Source organism: Exophiala aquamarina, assembly GCF_000709125.1.
Source record: "Exophiala aquamarina CBS 119918 chromosome Unknown aczIA-supercont1.3, whole genome shotgun sequence".
Lineage (NCBI taxonomy): Eukaryota > Fungi > Ascomycota > Eurotiomycetes > Chaetothyriales > Herpotrichiellaceae > Exophiala > Exophiala aquamarina.
This window is the reverse complement of record NW_013550585.1, coordinates 533293-548190: the sequence shown is the minus strand read 5'-3', so window position 1 is coordinate 548190 and position 14898 is coordinate 533293. Positions and strand designations below refer to the sequence as shown.

The 14898-nt window shown below is 48.9% G+C and overlaps 5 protein-coding genes across 5 annotated transcripts; 2 read left to right on the top strand and 3 right to left on the bottom strand.

Moving 5' to 3' along the window:
* Positions 1-1526: 1526 nt before the first annotated feature.
* Positions 1527-3891, top strand: A1O9_03789 (uncharacterized protein; the record flags this gene model as incomplete). The annotated part of the gene is made up of 9 exons (XM_013406082.1): positions 1527-1567; positions 1614-1685; positions 1732-2160; positions 2213-2322; positions 2372-2644; positions 2699-2950; positions 3008-3276; positions 3329-3589; positions 3643-3891. 9 exons carry the CDS (start codon positions 1527-1529, stop codon positions 3889-3891), a joined length of 1956 nt encoding a protein of 651 aa, XP_013261536.1.
* A 509-nt stretch (positions 3892-4400) lies between these two features.
* A1O9_03788 (uncharacterized protein) lies at positions 4401-5157 on the bottom strand (the record flags this gene model as incomplete). The annotated part of the gene is made up of 2 exons (XM_013406081.1): positions 4401-4800; positions 4877-5157. 2 exons carry the CDS (start codon positions 5155-5157, stop codon positions 4401-4403), a joined length of 681 nt encoding a protein of 226 aa, XP_013261535.1.
* Positions 5158-6541: 1384 nt separating this feature from the next.
* A1O9_03787 (uncharacterized protein) lies at positions 6542-7796 on the bottom strand (the record flags this gene model as incomplete). Its single annotated transcript, XM_013406080.1, has 2 exons — positions 6542-7549; positions 7593-7796. The coding sequence occupies 2 exons, from the start codon at positions 7794-7796 to the stop codon at positions 6542-6544; spliced, it is 1212 nt and encodes a 403-aa protein (XP_013261534.1).
* A 1141-nt stretch (positions 7797-8937) lies between these two features.
* On the top strand, positions 8938-9621 carry A1O9_03786 (uncharacterized protein; the record flags this gene model as incomplete). The annotated part of the gene is made up of 1 exon (XM_013406079.1): positions 8938-9621. One exon carries the CDS (start codon positions 8938-8940, stop codon positions 9619-9621), a length of 684 nt encoding a protein of 227 aa, XP_013261533.1.
* A 2113-nt stretch (positions 9622-11734) lies between these two features.
* Positions 11735-13545, bottom strand: A1O9_03785 (uncharacterized protein; the record flags this gene model as incomplete). Its single annotated transcript, XM_013406078.1, has 3 exons — positions 11735-12378; positions 12463-13046; positions 13094-13545. The coding sequence occupies 3 exons, from the start codon at positions 13543-13545 to the stop codon at positions 11735-11737; spliced, it is 1680 nt and encodes a 559-aa protein (XP_013261532.1).
* Positions 13546-14898: the final 1353 nt, after the last annotated feature.

Sequence of the window (14898 nt, the reverse complement as noted above, 5' to 3'; positions counted from 1 at the left end):
TCCCGTCGAGCCATATTGAAACATTCATCCATGCCAAAGGGGTGCACCTTCCGCGCGGAGTATGGGGTATATGCATGTCTGAGCCCCCCGGACACTCTGGACGCCTTATACATGGCTGTAATCTCTTCATAACAGTCGAAATTGAGGCCTCTTAATTCCGTAGCGACCATGCACTAACCATTCAGACCATTCAGACCAAAGGTGGCAGACCAAATAGCCTAGTCCCACAGGATTGTGTGGAGCGACGCGTGTATGAAGAAGACGTTTGTGGCTTAAGCGCCCTAGGACTTGGTGCATAGTTCTTTGTCGTCTTGCTCTCCGAAATGTAGCTGAAGGCTGTTGCAGCGATCATGTGACAATGACATCTATGGTAAAATGCTCGAAGACGTCAGGACGCTGTGTGCAAGGCAATCAATCGTGACGTCGAGCAGACAAAGCAACGCTGACCCAAGGGAAATCTGACATATGACGCTCTAGCTTCTCGTGCCGTGTACCCACTACAACAGGGCTCTATGCAATCAGCCATAAGCTAATGAGGGTAGCATTTGACTGTGGCCGGGCCATCATAGCCGATATGTTGAGTCAATGAGAAGACGATATCGGCATCATACAGAGCATTGCTCCACTAACTAAGAAGGACTAGAAGAATCTCGAAAGGATCTCCACAAAGTCCCCACGGGTGGCCCACTAAGCTAAAGCCGATGATGCACTCCAGCAAGATGTGCCGAAAGGTACAGTAAGTCAAGCTGTCCATGAAAGCTCCATGGATCTAGTCAACAGCAGTGCCATCACACAATGGCGCACCTAGGAGTACTTCGATCCCTGGTTTGTTGATTGTGCGAGACCAGATGAAACCAGCTGCGAGATCCAATGCCAGATTACGGAGTACTGAAGAAGGACATTCTAATGGGCGTGATCGACATGGTAGCTGCCGTGGTAGCCGTCCAGCAAGCTTTAGCGACAAAAGCTTTACCCAAGACAGACAAGATGATAACCGCCTTGCTAAGCACCGCAATCTGCAAGCTTGGCTCCGAGTGGCCGAAAATCAAGAACTGACAAGGGTGTCAAGCCTTTCAGCCAAGTAACCTTGGTCAGCCCACCAACTCCATCATTGCAACGTCGATCCGGACACGACCCGTTGATCAACAGATATATTTCTATTTGAATGACTAGCCAAGGAGTAGCGCAGTCAGTCGTGAATCCAGTCCACCAACAGGATATCCCGATAGACTGGGGAAATCAGATCAAGTCTCGTGCACAGTCAGACCAGTACCCTTGGGCAGACTCCAATATGACTGTGGGCCCAAGAACCCTTTTCGCACAGGGTTTGTGAGGCTTGAGTTGCAATGTCCTGATCATGTATGATCATCAGGGTTTAAGCAGGAGCCGCGGAGGCCATCATCCATGGCTTCACGCTACCCAGCCTAGAGCTGGTAGCTGGAGCTGGAGCTCTTAAAAGGCAAGCTATCTGCGCACTTTTGTCTCGTCCTATCTTCAATTTACCTGTAAGCAGATATTAGCCCAACATGGCTACCAAAGAAGATATCAACCAGGAGGTGCCGGTGCAGTAGGTGTAGTAGCACTATGCTTAGGCTCATACTGACATTTGACAGTGATGATGAGAAATATGTTGGCGAGAAGGAGGCTACAACTCATCTAGATGTGCAAAACAGTACTGCAGCAAAGTATGTCCTCGTCATGAACAAATTCCAGGTCACTAACATGATCAAGAATCAAGAACCCTCTGGCTCATCTGTCGAATGAAGAGGTGACCAAGAATGTGGAAGACTTCGCCAAGGATAATGATTTTAATGACATGTCGCCTCTCCTTGTGAGAGGTGCCCTTGTCGCCAAAGACCCTCCGGCTTTTGAATCGGTTCCTGGGCTTACTGAGCCTGAGAAAGAAGCCATCCGAAATGAAGTTTTACACAAGTGGCGTCAACCAAAATCGTTATACTTCACCATCATTCTTTGCTCCGTCGGCGCTGCCGTTCAAGGCTGGGATCAGACTGGCTCAAATGGCGCAAATTTATCGTTTCCTGATGCCTTGGGGATACCCATCAGTGATGACATTAACGGCGTGCCAAATCCAAACGCAGCTCGGAATCAATGGTACCAGGGATTGATCAACGCAGGTCCATATATTGCATCCGCTTTCCTGTAAGTTCTGCGTACAATCCTGCAAAAATTAAAGGATCTGATCACAGTACAGTGGCTGTTGGTGCTCCGACCCTTTGAACAACTATTTCGGACGTCGTGGGACGATTTTTGTCTCTGCAGTGTTTTGTCTCCTCGCGCCTATCGGTAGTGCTGTCGCTCAAAGTAAGTGTTCTGCTGTTTCTCGGTTTCCTTATTCTAACCGCAATCAAAGCTTGGGAGCAACTCCTGGTCACCCGTCTCTTGCTCGGGATTGGAATGGGATGTAAAGGCTCCACTGTACCAATTTTCAGTGCCGAGAATGCGCCAGCAGCTGTACGTGGAGGACTAGTCATGAGTTGGCAGATGTGGACAGCCTTTGGGATTTTCTTGGGCACATGTGCCAACTTAGCAGTCAAAGATACAGGGGCCATTTCCTGGCGGCTTCAATTCGGATCTGCCTTGATTCCAGCGCTGCCGCTTCTTGTCGGAATATACTTCTGTCCAGGTAGGCAAGCGGTGTCTCCAAGCACGGCCTTGCATTGTTTGCTGACGGCGTTAGAATCCCCCCGCTGGTACATCAAGAAGGGTTATTACCGCAAGGCCTTCCAGTCGCTCAAGCGTCTTCGAAACACCGAACTTCAAGCGGCCCGTGACTTGTACTATATCTACGCTCAACTTCAGATGGAAGCAACCTTAGTTTCGAGGCAGACCACCTATGTTACTCGGTTCATCCAACTTTTCACCATCCCTCGTGTCCGTCGGGCGACTCTGGCATCCTTCACTGTCATGATTGCTCAGCAAATGTGTGGAAGTATGGCCTTCTCAAGATCCAAGAATATCTTCACACATAGTGGCTAACTAGCTTTAGTCAATATTATCGCCTTTTACAGTTCGACAGTATTCGAGCAGGCTGGTGCATCTGTCACAGAATCGCTTTTAGCATCATGGGGGTTCGGTCTTGTCAATTTCGTTTTCGCTTGGCCTGCCATCTGGACCATTGACACCTTTGGCCGACGATCTCTACTTCTGTTTACTTTCCCGCAAATGGCATGGACGCTTTTAGCAGCTGGTCTTTGCTATCTCATTCCCGAAGGCAACAAAGCACATCTGGGCCTTGTAGCTCTTTTCATCTACCTAGTGAGTGCAACTCACAGTGCGTATATTTAGTAGCCATCTAACCAAAATTTAGTTCGCCGCTTTCTACTCGCCAGGTGAAGGCCCTGTGCCTTTCACGTATTCCGCTGAGGTGTTCCCACTGTCGCATCGTGAAGTTGGTATGGCGTGGGCAGTGGCGACATGCCTCTTCTGGGCAGCTGTACTTTCCATTACCTTCCCACGTATGCTTTCAGCCATGACTCCGACTGGTGCGTTTGGCTTCTACGCCGGGTTGAACATTATTGCTCTTATCATGATCTTCTTGTTCCTCCCAGAAACCAAGCAGCGTACCCTGGTATGTCTCCAACATCTCTGGAAATTTCCCACTTTGCTAATCACAGATAACAGGAGGAGCTTGACTACATCTTTGCGATTCCCACACGTACATTCATGCGCCATCAAGTTGGAACAGTTCTCCCATGGTGGATCAAAACAACAATCTTCCGCCGCAAGATCGGTCCTTGCCCTTCGTTATGGTCGTTTGACGGGCACGTCGATAACGACAAGGAATTCGTTGAGACGATTCGCCGCCAGAGTCAGGCTGTTCAGGGCGCGCGTCGCACCAGCGTTGTTGGCAAGATCGCCAATCGCTTCTGAATTTCCTTGCAGCGCCGACATTGGCAAGGAAGATTAGCAAATGGACATTCGTTGAAAATCCGACAAGACTCATCTGTACATCTTCTAGATGCATACTCAGATGCTCAAAACGGTTGTATGTGAGTGGCTTAGATAAACAGCTAGTATACTGAAATATAGCAAGCACATGAACACAGTCTTGTATCACTAAGCTTGAGGCTTAGACAAGTAGGTTTTGTCCTGTATGGGAAGCATTTACAGTGATGTCAAGTCAACCGCAGAGTATGAGTGAAAAGTTCAAGAACATCAAGAGTTTCGATGATTCTGGCAACACCCCAATACTTCTTGTGGCTTGTGGTGACTCAATCTACCTCTAAGATCACCTAGAAGACCAATTATGGCATCTCGCATAGAATTCAAGACCTTAAGATTATGAGACTTGTAATTGACAGATTGGGTCTATTGTCACGTAGTGATTGGTAGACTTGAGAAAATTTATTGGGTATGGCTCCTTGATCACCTGAAGCTTTTCAACAGTGCAACACCAGCAGCGTCGACAGAATCAAGAAAGCCATCAAGCACGGCCGATGTAACGCGCCAGGACTCACTCCACTTTCAAATCTTGCCATCGTCGGTACCTGATCCGGGATTTTGACCAGCTTTGGAGCCTCAAGCTTCGGCACTTGCAGATTCTCATCATGGCTTATGCTCAAACTGTAGTTACCGGCAGAGAATGAGACTTCGCTCGTCGCATGGAAGGTCTCGGTGCCGAACTGTATCGTGCCTAAGTAGATATTTTGCGGCATGAAGTTAAACTGCCAGAGATAGTGAACGAGAGGAGAGAAGTCGCCGGACGTGTGGGTAAGATTATTCTCCGGGAGCCATGAGCAGACCGTCTGGCCCTGAGTGTTGTTTCCATGGTATAGGAAGCTGAAAGATGATATGCGTTAGCTTTCCTGTGGAAAAGAAATGTTTACTCAACTTTCGACTCGAGAGGTAATTTTACAATCTGGTTCCATTCACGATATACTGATCCTTGTCAAGGCTGGAAGTATCTATGCCGACTGGATAGACGTTATAGGAATATGACAGCCACACCATGACCTCGTAATGTGGTAGATCTGCCTGCGCCTGCGTCTCGTTCGCGTCGAGGAACATGCCCAGGGCCACATTATACTGGACGTTGTTGTCGTTCAACGCTTGTTGTCGGGTCTTCGTATTTTCTCCTAATGCCGACGTCACATTGACGCCCCAGTCACCAGTAAACTCCACCGCTGATAGCTCCATGAGTGATAAGGGGTATAAAGTAGAGTCGAGTTTAAAGTGAGGATAGGCGTGGATTTTGTCGGAGTTGTTGAGCCATCGCCACGTCGCATCGAAAGCGGTTCCGTTGTTTTTGACCTGTAAAAGCCGTCAATCTCTTTCTCTGAGGGAAACTCGCCGACTCCTCCCTACTGTCATGCAGGAGAATCCAGACTCGTCATTTCCCTATGGATTGTTGTAAACTGAATGTTGACGTCAGGGCCGGCTCAAATCAAAGTTCTGACCTGAATGTTAACGTACAGACGTAGGGGAGAGTAGTCGAATTGTAGTAGCTGTCGGGTCCAGAATTGCCACATTTGGTGACTGACTCTGCTGTGCCTTTGCCGACCAAGACACCGAGCGTCACAGCGATCAGGCATGCGATATCCATAAGTTTTGTGCCTGCAACGATGCCAGAGGGAGAAGAAAGGCATCTCGAGAATCATCCACGACCTAGAAAGATCATAAACACCACGATCAAAACACGTGCTTGTCCCGAAGCTTGTGAAACAATGCTCGTCCTGGTCCGTGAAATCAATTTTTCAATGATCTTGCCGATATAGACTTGTTGTGCACGGATGAGCGAAGGACGTCCAGACCATTGAATGACAGATGCTATCGCAAACTACTCATGAATACGTCGATTTGGCCGTTTCTTAGCAGAGACGGTGGTCAATGCTCATCTCAATGCCTTTTGATTGGTGGTTGCTATGATAATCCGGTGGTCCAAGCGTCGTGGTGGGCTAAGTTCAAAAAGCTTGGTTGCTGGTGCAAGGACTTGTTATTCGCACCTCAAGTTACAGTAGCTCCAACGATTACGATAGCCGACACGGCTGGCGGTGCCTATGGGCTGTTTCGGACGGATGCGTTCTTGCAGAGAAGGTCGCCTGCACCTGGTGCCTAGCTCGAGGAGGTTGATTTGCATTAAGGCTGGACTAATAGTTGGGTATATGTGACATAATTTGGCATTTGCATACTCGTCATTAGAAATTGAATAGTGTTGTACGCTGAGTATAACTCTCTCGCAGACATGGAAGACAATTGGCAAACAATGAAAATTGAGCACTTCAAGTCATTAATCTGTGGCTTCTCGTTCCCACGAACATTTCCAGGTTAGTGCTGATACATACCAACACATAATACACGCCTCAACGACTGGGACACCATGGGAAAGTTGCGTAGCGGAAAGTTGCGTAGCTTCATAAGTTAAAATTCCTAAATCCCGATTCCTCTGTATGGCTGACATTTCAAGTGAAAGCGGCCTTTGCCCTGCTAACCAATCACATGCCAAGTTATTGAACTGTGACCAATGAGCTGTGCGGAAGAGAAGATTTGGGATATGATATGCCATACCGACTTATCGATCATTCTATCGCCGTTGCAGCTCACCGATACGGACTGCCCGAGATGCCAATGGCTTATCGAAATTGTAGCTTTGAAGAGAAAGGCTTTCAATGTCCTGCTCGCACTCATTGATAGCAGGTGATTCGGACTCAAATGTTGCATGTGAAGAACGTGCATGCGGTTGTTTCGTTGACTCCGAATGATGACTTCCGTTCGTTCGGTATGAGCGAGATGGAGCGCGGCGAAAAGAATTCGTCCGAATGGATGCATGAATATTGGATAGTTGAGGAGAAACCCGCCGCTTGAACAGCGCTTTCAGGGCGGGAGCTGAAGCGCAAATGATGGCTAGATGGGCTTCCAGATCAGTTAAGGCCTGCTGACTCTTAGCGCTGATCGTCCAGGGAGGCGGGAAACTCACGAAAGTTGGCCAGCCCAGCCAGGTGGTGTCATAGGTGTCAGGACCGGGTTGATAATTTATAGTAACTTTTGAGAGGAAGTAGAGCCTTCCACACCCGACGACAGCAGTAAGGAGGCCGGCAGAGAAGAGAACATATAAGCCTATACGCTGTCGGGTTGTGAGGGACAGCCTTGCAGTCAGCGACATAGGCAGTGCGGAGGCATAAACATCGGAGAAAACTGATGCAGCTGCGCCGAGAATGATAGGAGCACGTTCATTGCCACATTGGAACTTCTTGGAGTAGGCAGGATTGTAGGAGTTCCAGTACGAACTCAAAGGGCGGCAGATCAAGAAGATCTCCAATAAGAGAGCGACCGTATATAATACTGTAAATGCGATGGCAGCCCATGTCAGTCTGATAAACCAAAACGTGTGAGTACCTGACGATATCTTTCGATACACTAGAAGGATGGAAATTTTCGTGCACGCAGTTCCAACCAGAAAGAAGAACTCAATCAGCCAGGCGGCGAGGCGAACATAGGCGACACGATTGGGTGGAATATCCCAAAGGTGCGTATTCCAACCCCATGTTGTCATGGCCTTGTACTCAGCATGAGTCTGGCCAATTGAGAATACCTAGCAATATTAGTACTGCAAGCACGAATCGAACTGCACGTACATAACCTGCAAGGAGCAGTATATCATCAATGCCCACAGATCTAAGGATGTAATGTCGAGAGTACAATCTTAGAGCAACCACAACCGTGGTAACAACCGAGGTGACGATGAAGAAAGCAGCGTGCCCACGTGTCTCTGGGTTTTCGTAATTAGGAGCAGGCCAACTTGCCGGCGGACTTGCTACAGACTCCACAATCGATGACATGGACACGGGACCCATAAGTTTGCAGCTTTCCAGAATATTTTGAATTGGAATCAATGACAAGAAAGCATGGGGAAAGGTTCAGGTATAATTACTTTTCGCGGGTCCAACCCCGCAAGTCTCAGAGAGACTATTCACGCAAGAACCACTTTCCCCTGCTTTCACTTACTTTGCTTCTGTCTTGCTTGTGGAGTCGTGGAGGTCCCCTCCGCTTCTCTTAAATTCGGGATGAAGGCCCCGACAGCAAGGTCTGGATTCAAGATATTGCAAGGATGAAACCCTTGCAGGGGTATAGGCGAAGGACGGCAACATCACACCGAAGAATTGTCTCACTAGGCAGATCATCCTGCGGAAGCAAACTCTTGGTTCAAATTGACGCAACGTCGTCACGATACAAACTCCCGAGACCGAAGCGTATCTCCAGGTTTGGAGTTGATCACCAAGCTATCAAGTCTCGTGGGATCATTCTCATCTCGACGACATCAGCCCGATGTGCATTTGGACTTCAGGATGTCTGAAATCGCCGAGGATGGCCTTAGATCGACATTAATGATTGCCAGGCACCTTCGAGAGAAGGAAAACACTGTGGAGACTGAGCGGTCGTTGTGCTAAATCAGGAAGCGCACGTCCGAGCCATGTGCGCCATGCCGTTCAAAAAGAGTTTATGCTCGAGGAAGTGGTGAGCGTGAGGCGGATGGTATGAAACAGCTATTCAAGCTGTTCAGGAGCTGATCGTGTTTGCATTATCAATCGATGCTGCTGCTGTAGCATCAAGAGTTCTTCTGGCCCACCTACATGAGAGCAAATCTAACGAGATTGTCGACAAACTCACGGGTAGCGCAGAGACCCCACACGACCGCCGTTGTCTTGCGGATTGAACATCTTCTGGGGTACGGGTACAGAGTACTCGGTAGTCAGAAAGTGTAATAGGCCGTCATTAAGCGAAAGCCTTCAGCGAAGATGGGAGAGCTTCACATGTCGACGCAAAAGCTCCAGTGAAAAGGGGAAGCAGAGGCTGTGGTGCCTCGGTAAGTCGGCGACATATGCTTGGCGCCAAGCATAGTTCTGTCTCTGGGAAATTCTTGACTTGAGGCTTTTGGGAGGAAGGTCGTGTGGCATCCATTTCACAAGGTCTGTCTAGGCAATGACGCGGTCATTCTTGATCCCATCTCGCGATGGCTCGGTGACCGAGGTGCATATTGAAGAACCTGCGCTGAGAGCGCAGAATTTGACTCTCGTTACATGGACCTCGAGTTTCATTCTCGCTAGCCTCCTCCACAAGCTTGATATCATCGTCTCATCACGCTCTAGGGTTCCGGTCTTAGAGCTAGGGGCAGGTACAGGCTTGGTAGGCTTAACGGCCGCTTCTTTGTGGGAGCAACCTGTGTATCTGACCGATCTTGCTCCTATTCTGCCCGCACTGTCGACCAACATCAGCCTGAATTCCGCGCTCGTCAAAAACCTGGTTAACTGCGGATCTCTCGACTGGAATGAACCTGATTTTCTCTTTACTGGGGATGGAGAGAAGATCTCGGCCGATCAGGATAAAGCCCAAGTTATCCTTGCAGCGGACACGATGTATTCGGAAGACCATCCGGAATTGCTGTCCAAAGCCATATTCAGGTGGCTAGCACCTGGTCCCTCGGCACGCGTGATAATGACTTGGGCCATGCGTGTAGCTTACCTCGACCAGATCCGAGAGATATGGGCAATCCTCGAGGCTAAGGGGCTAGAATGCATTTTGGAGGGAAGAGAACAAGCCACCGACGATAGTTGGGACGATGAAGGTCTTTGCGAGTGGAGTGTCTGGCAGTGGAAGCCCACCTGATTGCCTTGTCGACGCACTCGCTTTTCTGCTGCAGCTTGCACAAGGTCACGCGGAGTGTGGTAACGGTGCACTCTGGCCCTGGTCTTGCTTAATGTTGCCAAGCACCCTCTATTTCTAGCCTTGGACCTCTTGTCAATGTTCGACATCAACACCCCGTTCACCAATCGGGCTCTTGATGACCTCTTCGACAGGATGACTGTTTATAGCCTATCAAAGCCGGTGATTCAGTCTCAAAGGTTTCAAGCAGGGACTTCCGACCCTGAAATCAACGTTCTTCCTATCAAGGACGACTTCATTCGTTGCGAACGGCCTCGGACGGTACCAAATCAACCTGTGCACTCGCTCGCTGAGTGGTATACCCAAAAACCATAATTGCAGTGCCACTCAGCCTCAGTGCTTAATACGTCAAGATTTCGGTCCAGGCGACTAGCTGTGCCTTGCAGCTTAATGAGTGAACCTTTTAGCCTTTGCACGAGCCCCATCAATTGGACGTCGATAAGGCTTCGAAGGAGCGCTGAGCACTGTCCCCGCCGTTGATTGAATTAATATTTAGGCATCAGACTCGTTTCGAGCGTACGCCTTCGTTCGCCCTTCGCATTATTCGTGGCCTGTCTCAACAGCACTGCTTGTGCTACTTTCTTCTTTTTGGATGATCTTCGAAGAGGGCCATTCACAGTGATTTCCCGGGCCTGATGAAAGGATATTCCATTGGCAGGATAGTCACGTGACCGTTGTCGACCAGGTATCACTCCCACCCGCCGGTGTTCAAGCCTTACTCATCTCCACGAGGAAGATTTGCCGAGTCACCACCAATCCCATTCAGCTATTTATGATATTTCCCAGTCTAGCTATCCGCCTCCCTTCTTCGATTTTATAGGATTAGGAACTTTTATACGCTACTAATTCGCGTGCTAGACGAGGTCTGGCGCAATCTTGAATATTGACGCATTGTCGATAACGGTGGAGATCATTTACCCAGTTGAGAAACGGCGAATGTCGTGATCAAACGCTTGTCATAAAGTCTTTCCACGTATATACACTAGATAGGCAGTATCTTCAGATTCCAGGAGGTGGCGTGCAATTTACTGTTCTACTGGGAGGTGGCTTCATTTCTTCTAGGTCTCTCAAGACGCGCGCATCGCGATGATCGCAGCGAATACTATGCATCATTGGTCTGCACTCCTGGTGGGATCTCCCAACAGCAGCAACCAATGGGGCCGTCTGGTTGGCCTGTAGCTGTGCTATTTCCAAGGCCTCGGTTTCAGCGAGAGTTTGACTATGGTCAGCTCGAACGTTGCTGGCTGTCCAAAAAAATAACTCACCGGTGCCGTTCTTTTCACCAGCTATTGTGTTGGAAATATCACCGGTAAGCTAGCTTGCTGGTTTCTCTAGCAGGGGAAACGACCTGGTGTTGTTTCAGGACCTCAGACTTTCAAGGATAGCGAAGCCCCTGGGCATCACTCCACATATTTTAATCTTGCCTGTCCCATATCACTTCACCTGACCGGCTCAGGCCATGAAGTCAACACGATACCCATTCTTTCACTATCATTTTCCTCCGTGGTATTTGAAGTGGTTCCTCGACCTGCTACTAAACATCGTGCAGTCTAGATGATTGGATACATAATCAAACTCTTGGCCATCATTGTCTTCTATATTTCCATGTGCCTCGTCAGCAAGAAACGCGACCAAGAAGCAGCGGCAACAGGTACTGTTGACACGGACCTAGAGAAAGGTGCCATCGGGAGCGGAATGCATGACATCACTGAGCTAGACAATAAGTGGGTTAGGTACACTTTGTGAGGTTTGTCGATAGTAACAGGAGCAATCAATTGGAACATGATCGTTGCTTGAGCATCACACCATACCCCTGAATCTTGAGAGGTGAGGGCGAGTCATGTTCGAGTGCACGCACACCAGCTTTTGGACACGAGGCATTATTGAGAAAAAAGCCAGTAGGAGATATGGGGATTTTGCCATTGATTGAAGCTGAGAGGTGCTAGATAGTTACCTAAGTCGCGTGTAATATGATCAACAGGCGCGCCGCTAAGAGCCTTTGTCCATACCACGTGATAGAAGGGAGAACTCGTGTTGGGTAAGGTCGAAACGCTTCTTAATCGTGATGCAAGGCTAGCACCTCAAATTGATTTGCGAACCCTCCAGTGAACTCACTTCTGTTCTCAAGTTGCGCCAATCTTTCATCCCTCAATCGAAGATTTCCACGCCGCGTAACGCTTGAGTCCTCACACTTACCATGACACTCCCCTTTTGCTCTGATATCTTCATTCGAGGAGGCAGTGCCCAATAATTCGTCGATCTTCCACGCAATCCTTTCAGCACCTTGTCTGGCCCCAGCTAGGTTAGCTGCGCCGGGTCCAAGTCTCAGACCCGCAAGACCACCGGTCAGAAACAGCGGCACCTCGGCATTCCACATCAAGTCATCGGTGATCTTGGCTAGACCGGAAATTGTCTCAATGGGATGCTCTTCGAGGAGCTGTTGCAAACAGCCAACGTTTTCCACCTTCGGCGGCACTCCAGTAGCATATATGATGTGATCTATGTGCCTCGGGAACTCGGGGACATCTCTTGAGAGTTTTATGCTCCAGGTCTGATTGGACCTATTCCAAGTACCGTTGTCGATTTGAGTATAGGGAAGAGTTTCGAGACGTTTTCGCGACACGTGCTGCTGAAGAATCTTGTCGAATTTGGGTGTTATGCTGCCTCCGTTTCGAGCTTCTTTCAGGAGCTCGAAGCGCTCTAGTGGTCGTTGTCAGCTAGGAGCTCTACTCGTAGAGCAAAGAGCTGGAGCCAAGGGAGTACCATGCTTCGATTTGGACCCACCTTCATCTGTATCGGCTGACCAGAAGACCGCCATCTGCTGGTTGCGCACCTTTGAGACCCATTCGAGATCAACGTCAAAATGCTTTAGCTTGTACTTGCCTCGAAGGAGCAACCATATTTTGCTCACGCCATAGCGCAGTAGAAGATCGGAGATTTGAGCACTCGTCAGCCCGCCTCCAACTACAACAACATGTGTTGGCAGTCCCGCTGAAATCCTCCGTTTCACGTGGTCAGGTATGTGGGTACCACCATTAGCATCGAAGCAATGGCAGAGGCTTCCTTCTTGATTCTGTAGCAGGCCACAGTCTGGCGGGATGCAAGGTTTTGCGCCTGGACCCACTGCTAGCACAACAGTCTTCGCCATGTAGAGTCCTCTGTTCGTAGTAATGGAAAATATGTCGTTGTTAGAGAGATCGCCTACATCCCCGTATGTGATGTCCATGACTTGAGCATGATGAACGAGGTGCTGCAACTGATACCGCTTGACGATGTCGTCACAGTAGTCATCAAACAGCCTACTAGATGGAGTGTAGTAATCTATCCGATCGTGATCATCGATTCTCAGGTGTCGACTTACTTTCCTTCTCCAGTCAGTACTGCCATCCTAACAATGAACGGGATAGGACTCTACTTCTGGCGCTGTTTCTTGGCTCTGTGCTTGCTGATCTCCTTGCCAACGACATGATGAATCTCTTCCAGTTCACCGGAGCGATCCATAAAATGGGCAAATGCCAAGAGGCCATCCCGATCTCGCGGATCAGGATGGAAGAACAAAGGACTTCTCAGATAGTCGATCTTGAGATTCCGAAACCTTGTACGCCATGCCGCCATCCATTCACAGCCGCTCGCATCAAGGACAACACACGATCTTTTGCATTGGGCTGAAGAGCCAGAGATGCTTCTGCCGCGACCTTTTCGAGCAGTTTTCTTTTCAGTCTCGATAGTTCCTGAAATATTGAACCGCTTCCAGTACCTCTCGTGCTCATCGTCTGTAAATAATGCTGCTGGAGTAGATTCCCTTAGTCTTGAGGCGACAGCTAAGCCACAAGGCCCAGCGCCAATGATCACGACGTCGTACAGCATGATGAAGGTGGAAGTAGACTCTCAGATTCGGGCTGCAAGTCGTTGCAAGGGGGAAGACTGAGATAGCAGGGAGAGCATCTAGACATCAGCAACATCTGGAGAATTTTGATTTGGTGTACTTGTTAAGGTCCTCTTATGAGATGCGGAAATAACGCAGGGGATTTGGTGATCTTGGGGACTAATCTTCCCATCACGATTAAGGCATTGGGGACACGAGTTATTGACGAGTGACATCTCAGCAAAGATGGTGACCGTGGAGACGTGGTTTGCTGGAATGAGGACCTTAAACCGATGAACGGGGTTAACAATAGCGAAGCCGCGCTGAAGTTTGGCCGCTAAGGAATCTATGGAGCAAGAGAGCACAATATATTATTAGTCAATTAGACCTGCTTCGTGTTTGGGTATCATAGCAGCCTCGCTGTGTGATCGTGACTGTCGAAGGCGATTGACTACAGCAGGATTCAGAGGTATAACTGAGTGCGAGCCACAACAAAGCCACTTTATACCCAGGTCTCCATGAGCCTAGAACGCCTTGGCGATTATCACATGATCAACAGAATGACACATGATCGAGCCAAGTCATCTGCCAAAGTCACACAACTCTTATTCCGACCACTCGTTCTCTCTCTTCCTTGTGTTTAGAAAGGCAGACAGACAACAGAGTGATGGGTGGAGAAGCCCTGCAACCTTTCAGAGTGGCTTCTGTTCCTTTCCCTGCTTGATCACGCAGCTATTACGCTTTAGCTATTTGCTGTGACCTTTCTGGTCCAGTACGAAAAGCCAATCCGATTTTCACAGCAGGAAGCAAATGAGCTGATTTCATGCTACACAACCAAAAACCGGATGCCTTTGTGGGTCTCTCCACGGCCTTAACTGATTTTTAACCATAGACATGATCGAGCAGTGCATCGTATACACTTTACTGAACACCGCGCCTACCTCGGAGGCATCAGATCTCACAGCTGTCATGCACTGCAGTGTGGTCTGATGACTACGTCAAGCGACAACTTGACGTCTAGTCCCTGTGCTGGATGGATTTGTAACACTTCGTAATTTATGGGGCGTGTATATTCATCACGTTCCCGCTTCAATATAACTCGTCCAATGTGTTGTCCATGGATTCGGTTGAAGCGATTCGCATTATTGATGGGCGAGCCTCTGACCTGCCTGGTGCTGAAATTCTACGATGTTGAGAGCTCTCGAATCTCTTCCTAACAAGGTATGCTCACCCTCAACGCGCTGCCATTTCAATTCGTCGCGTTCAAGTCTGAATAAACGGGGCAGATCCACCGAGATGGGGGAATCATCAATGCAATCAACGAGGGCCTTTTAGGCCGCCAGCTACGAGCTGTT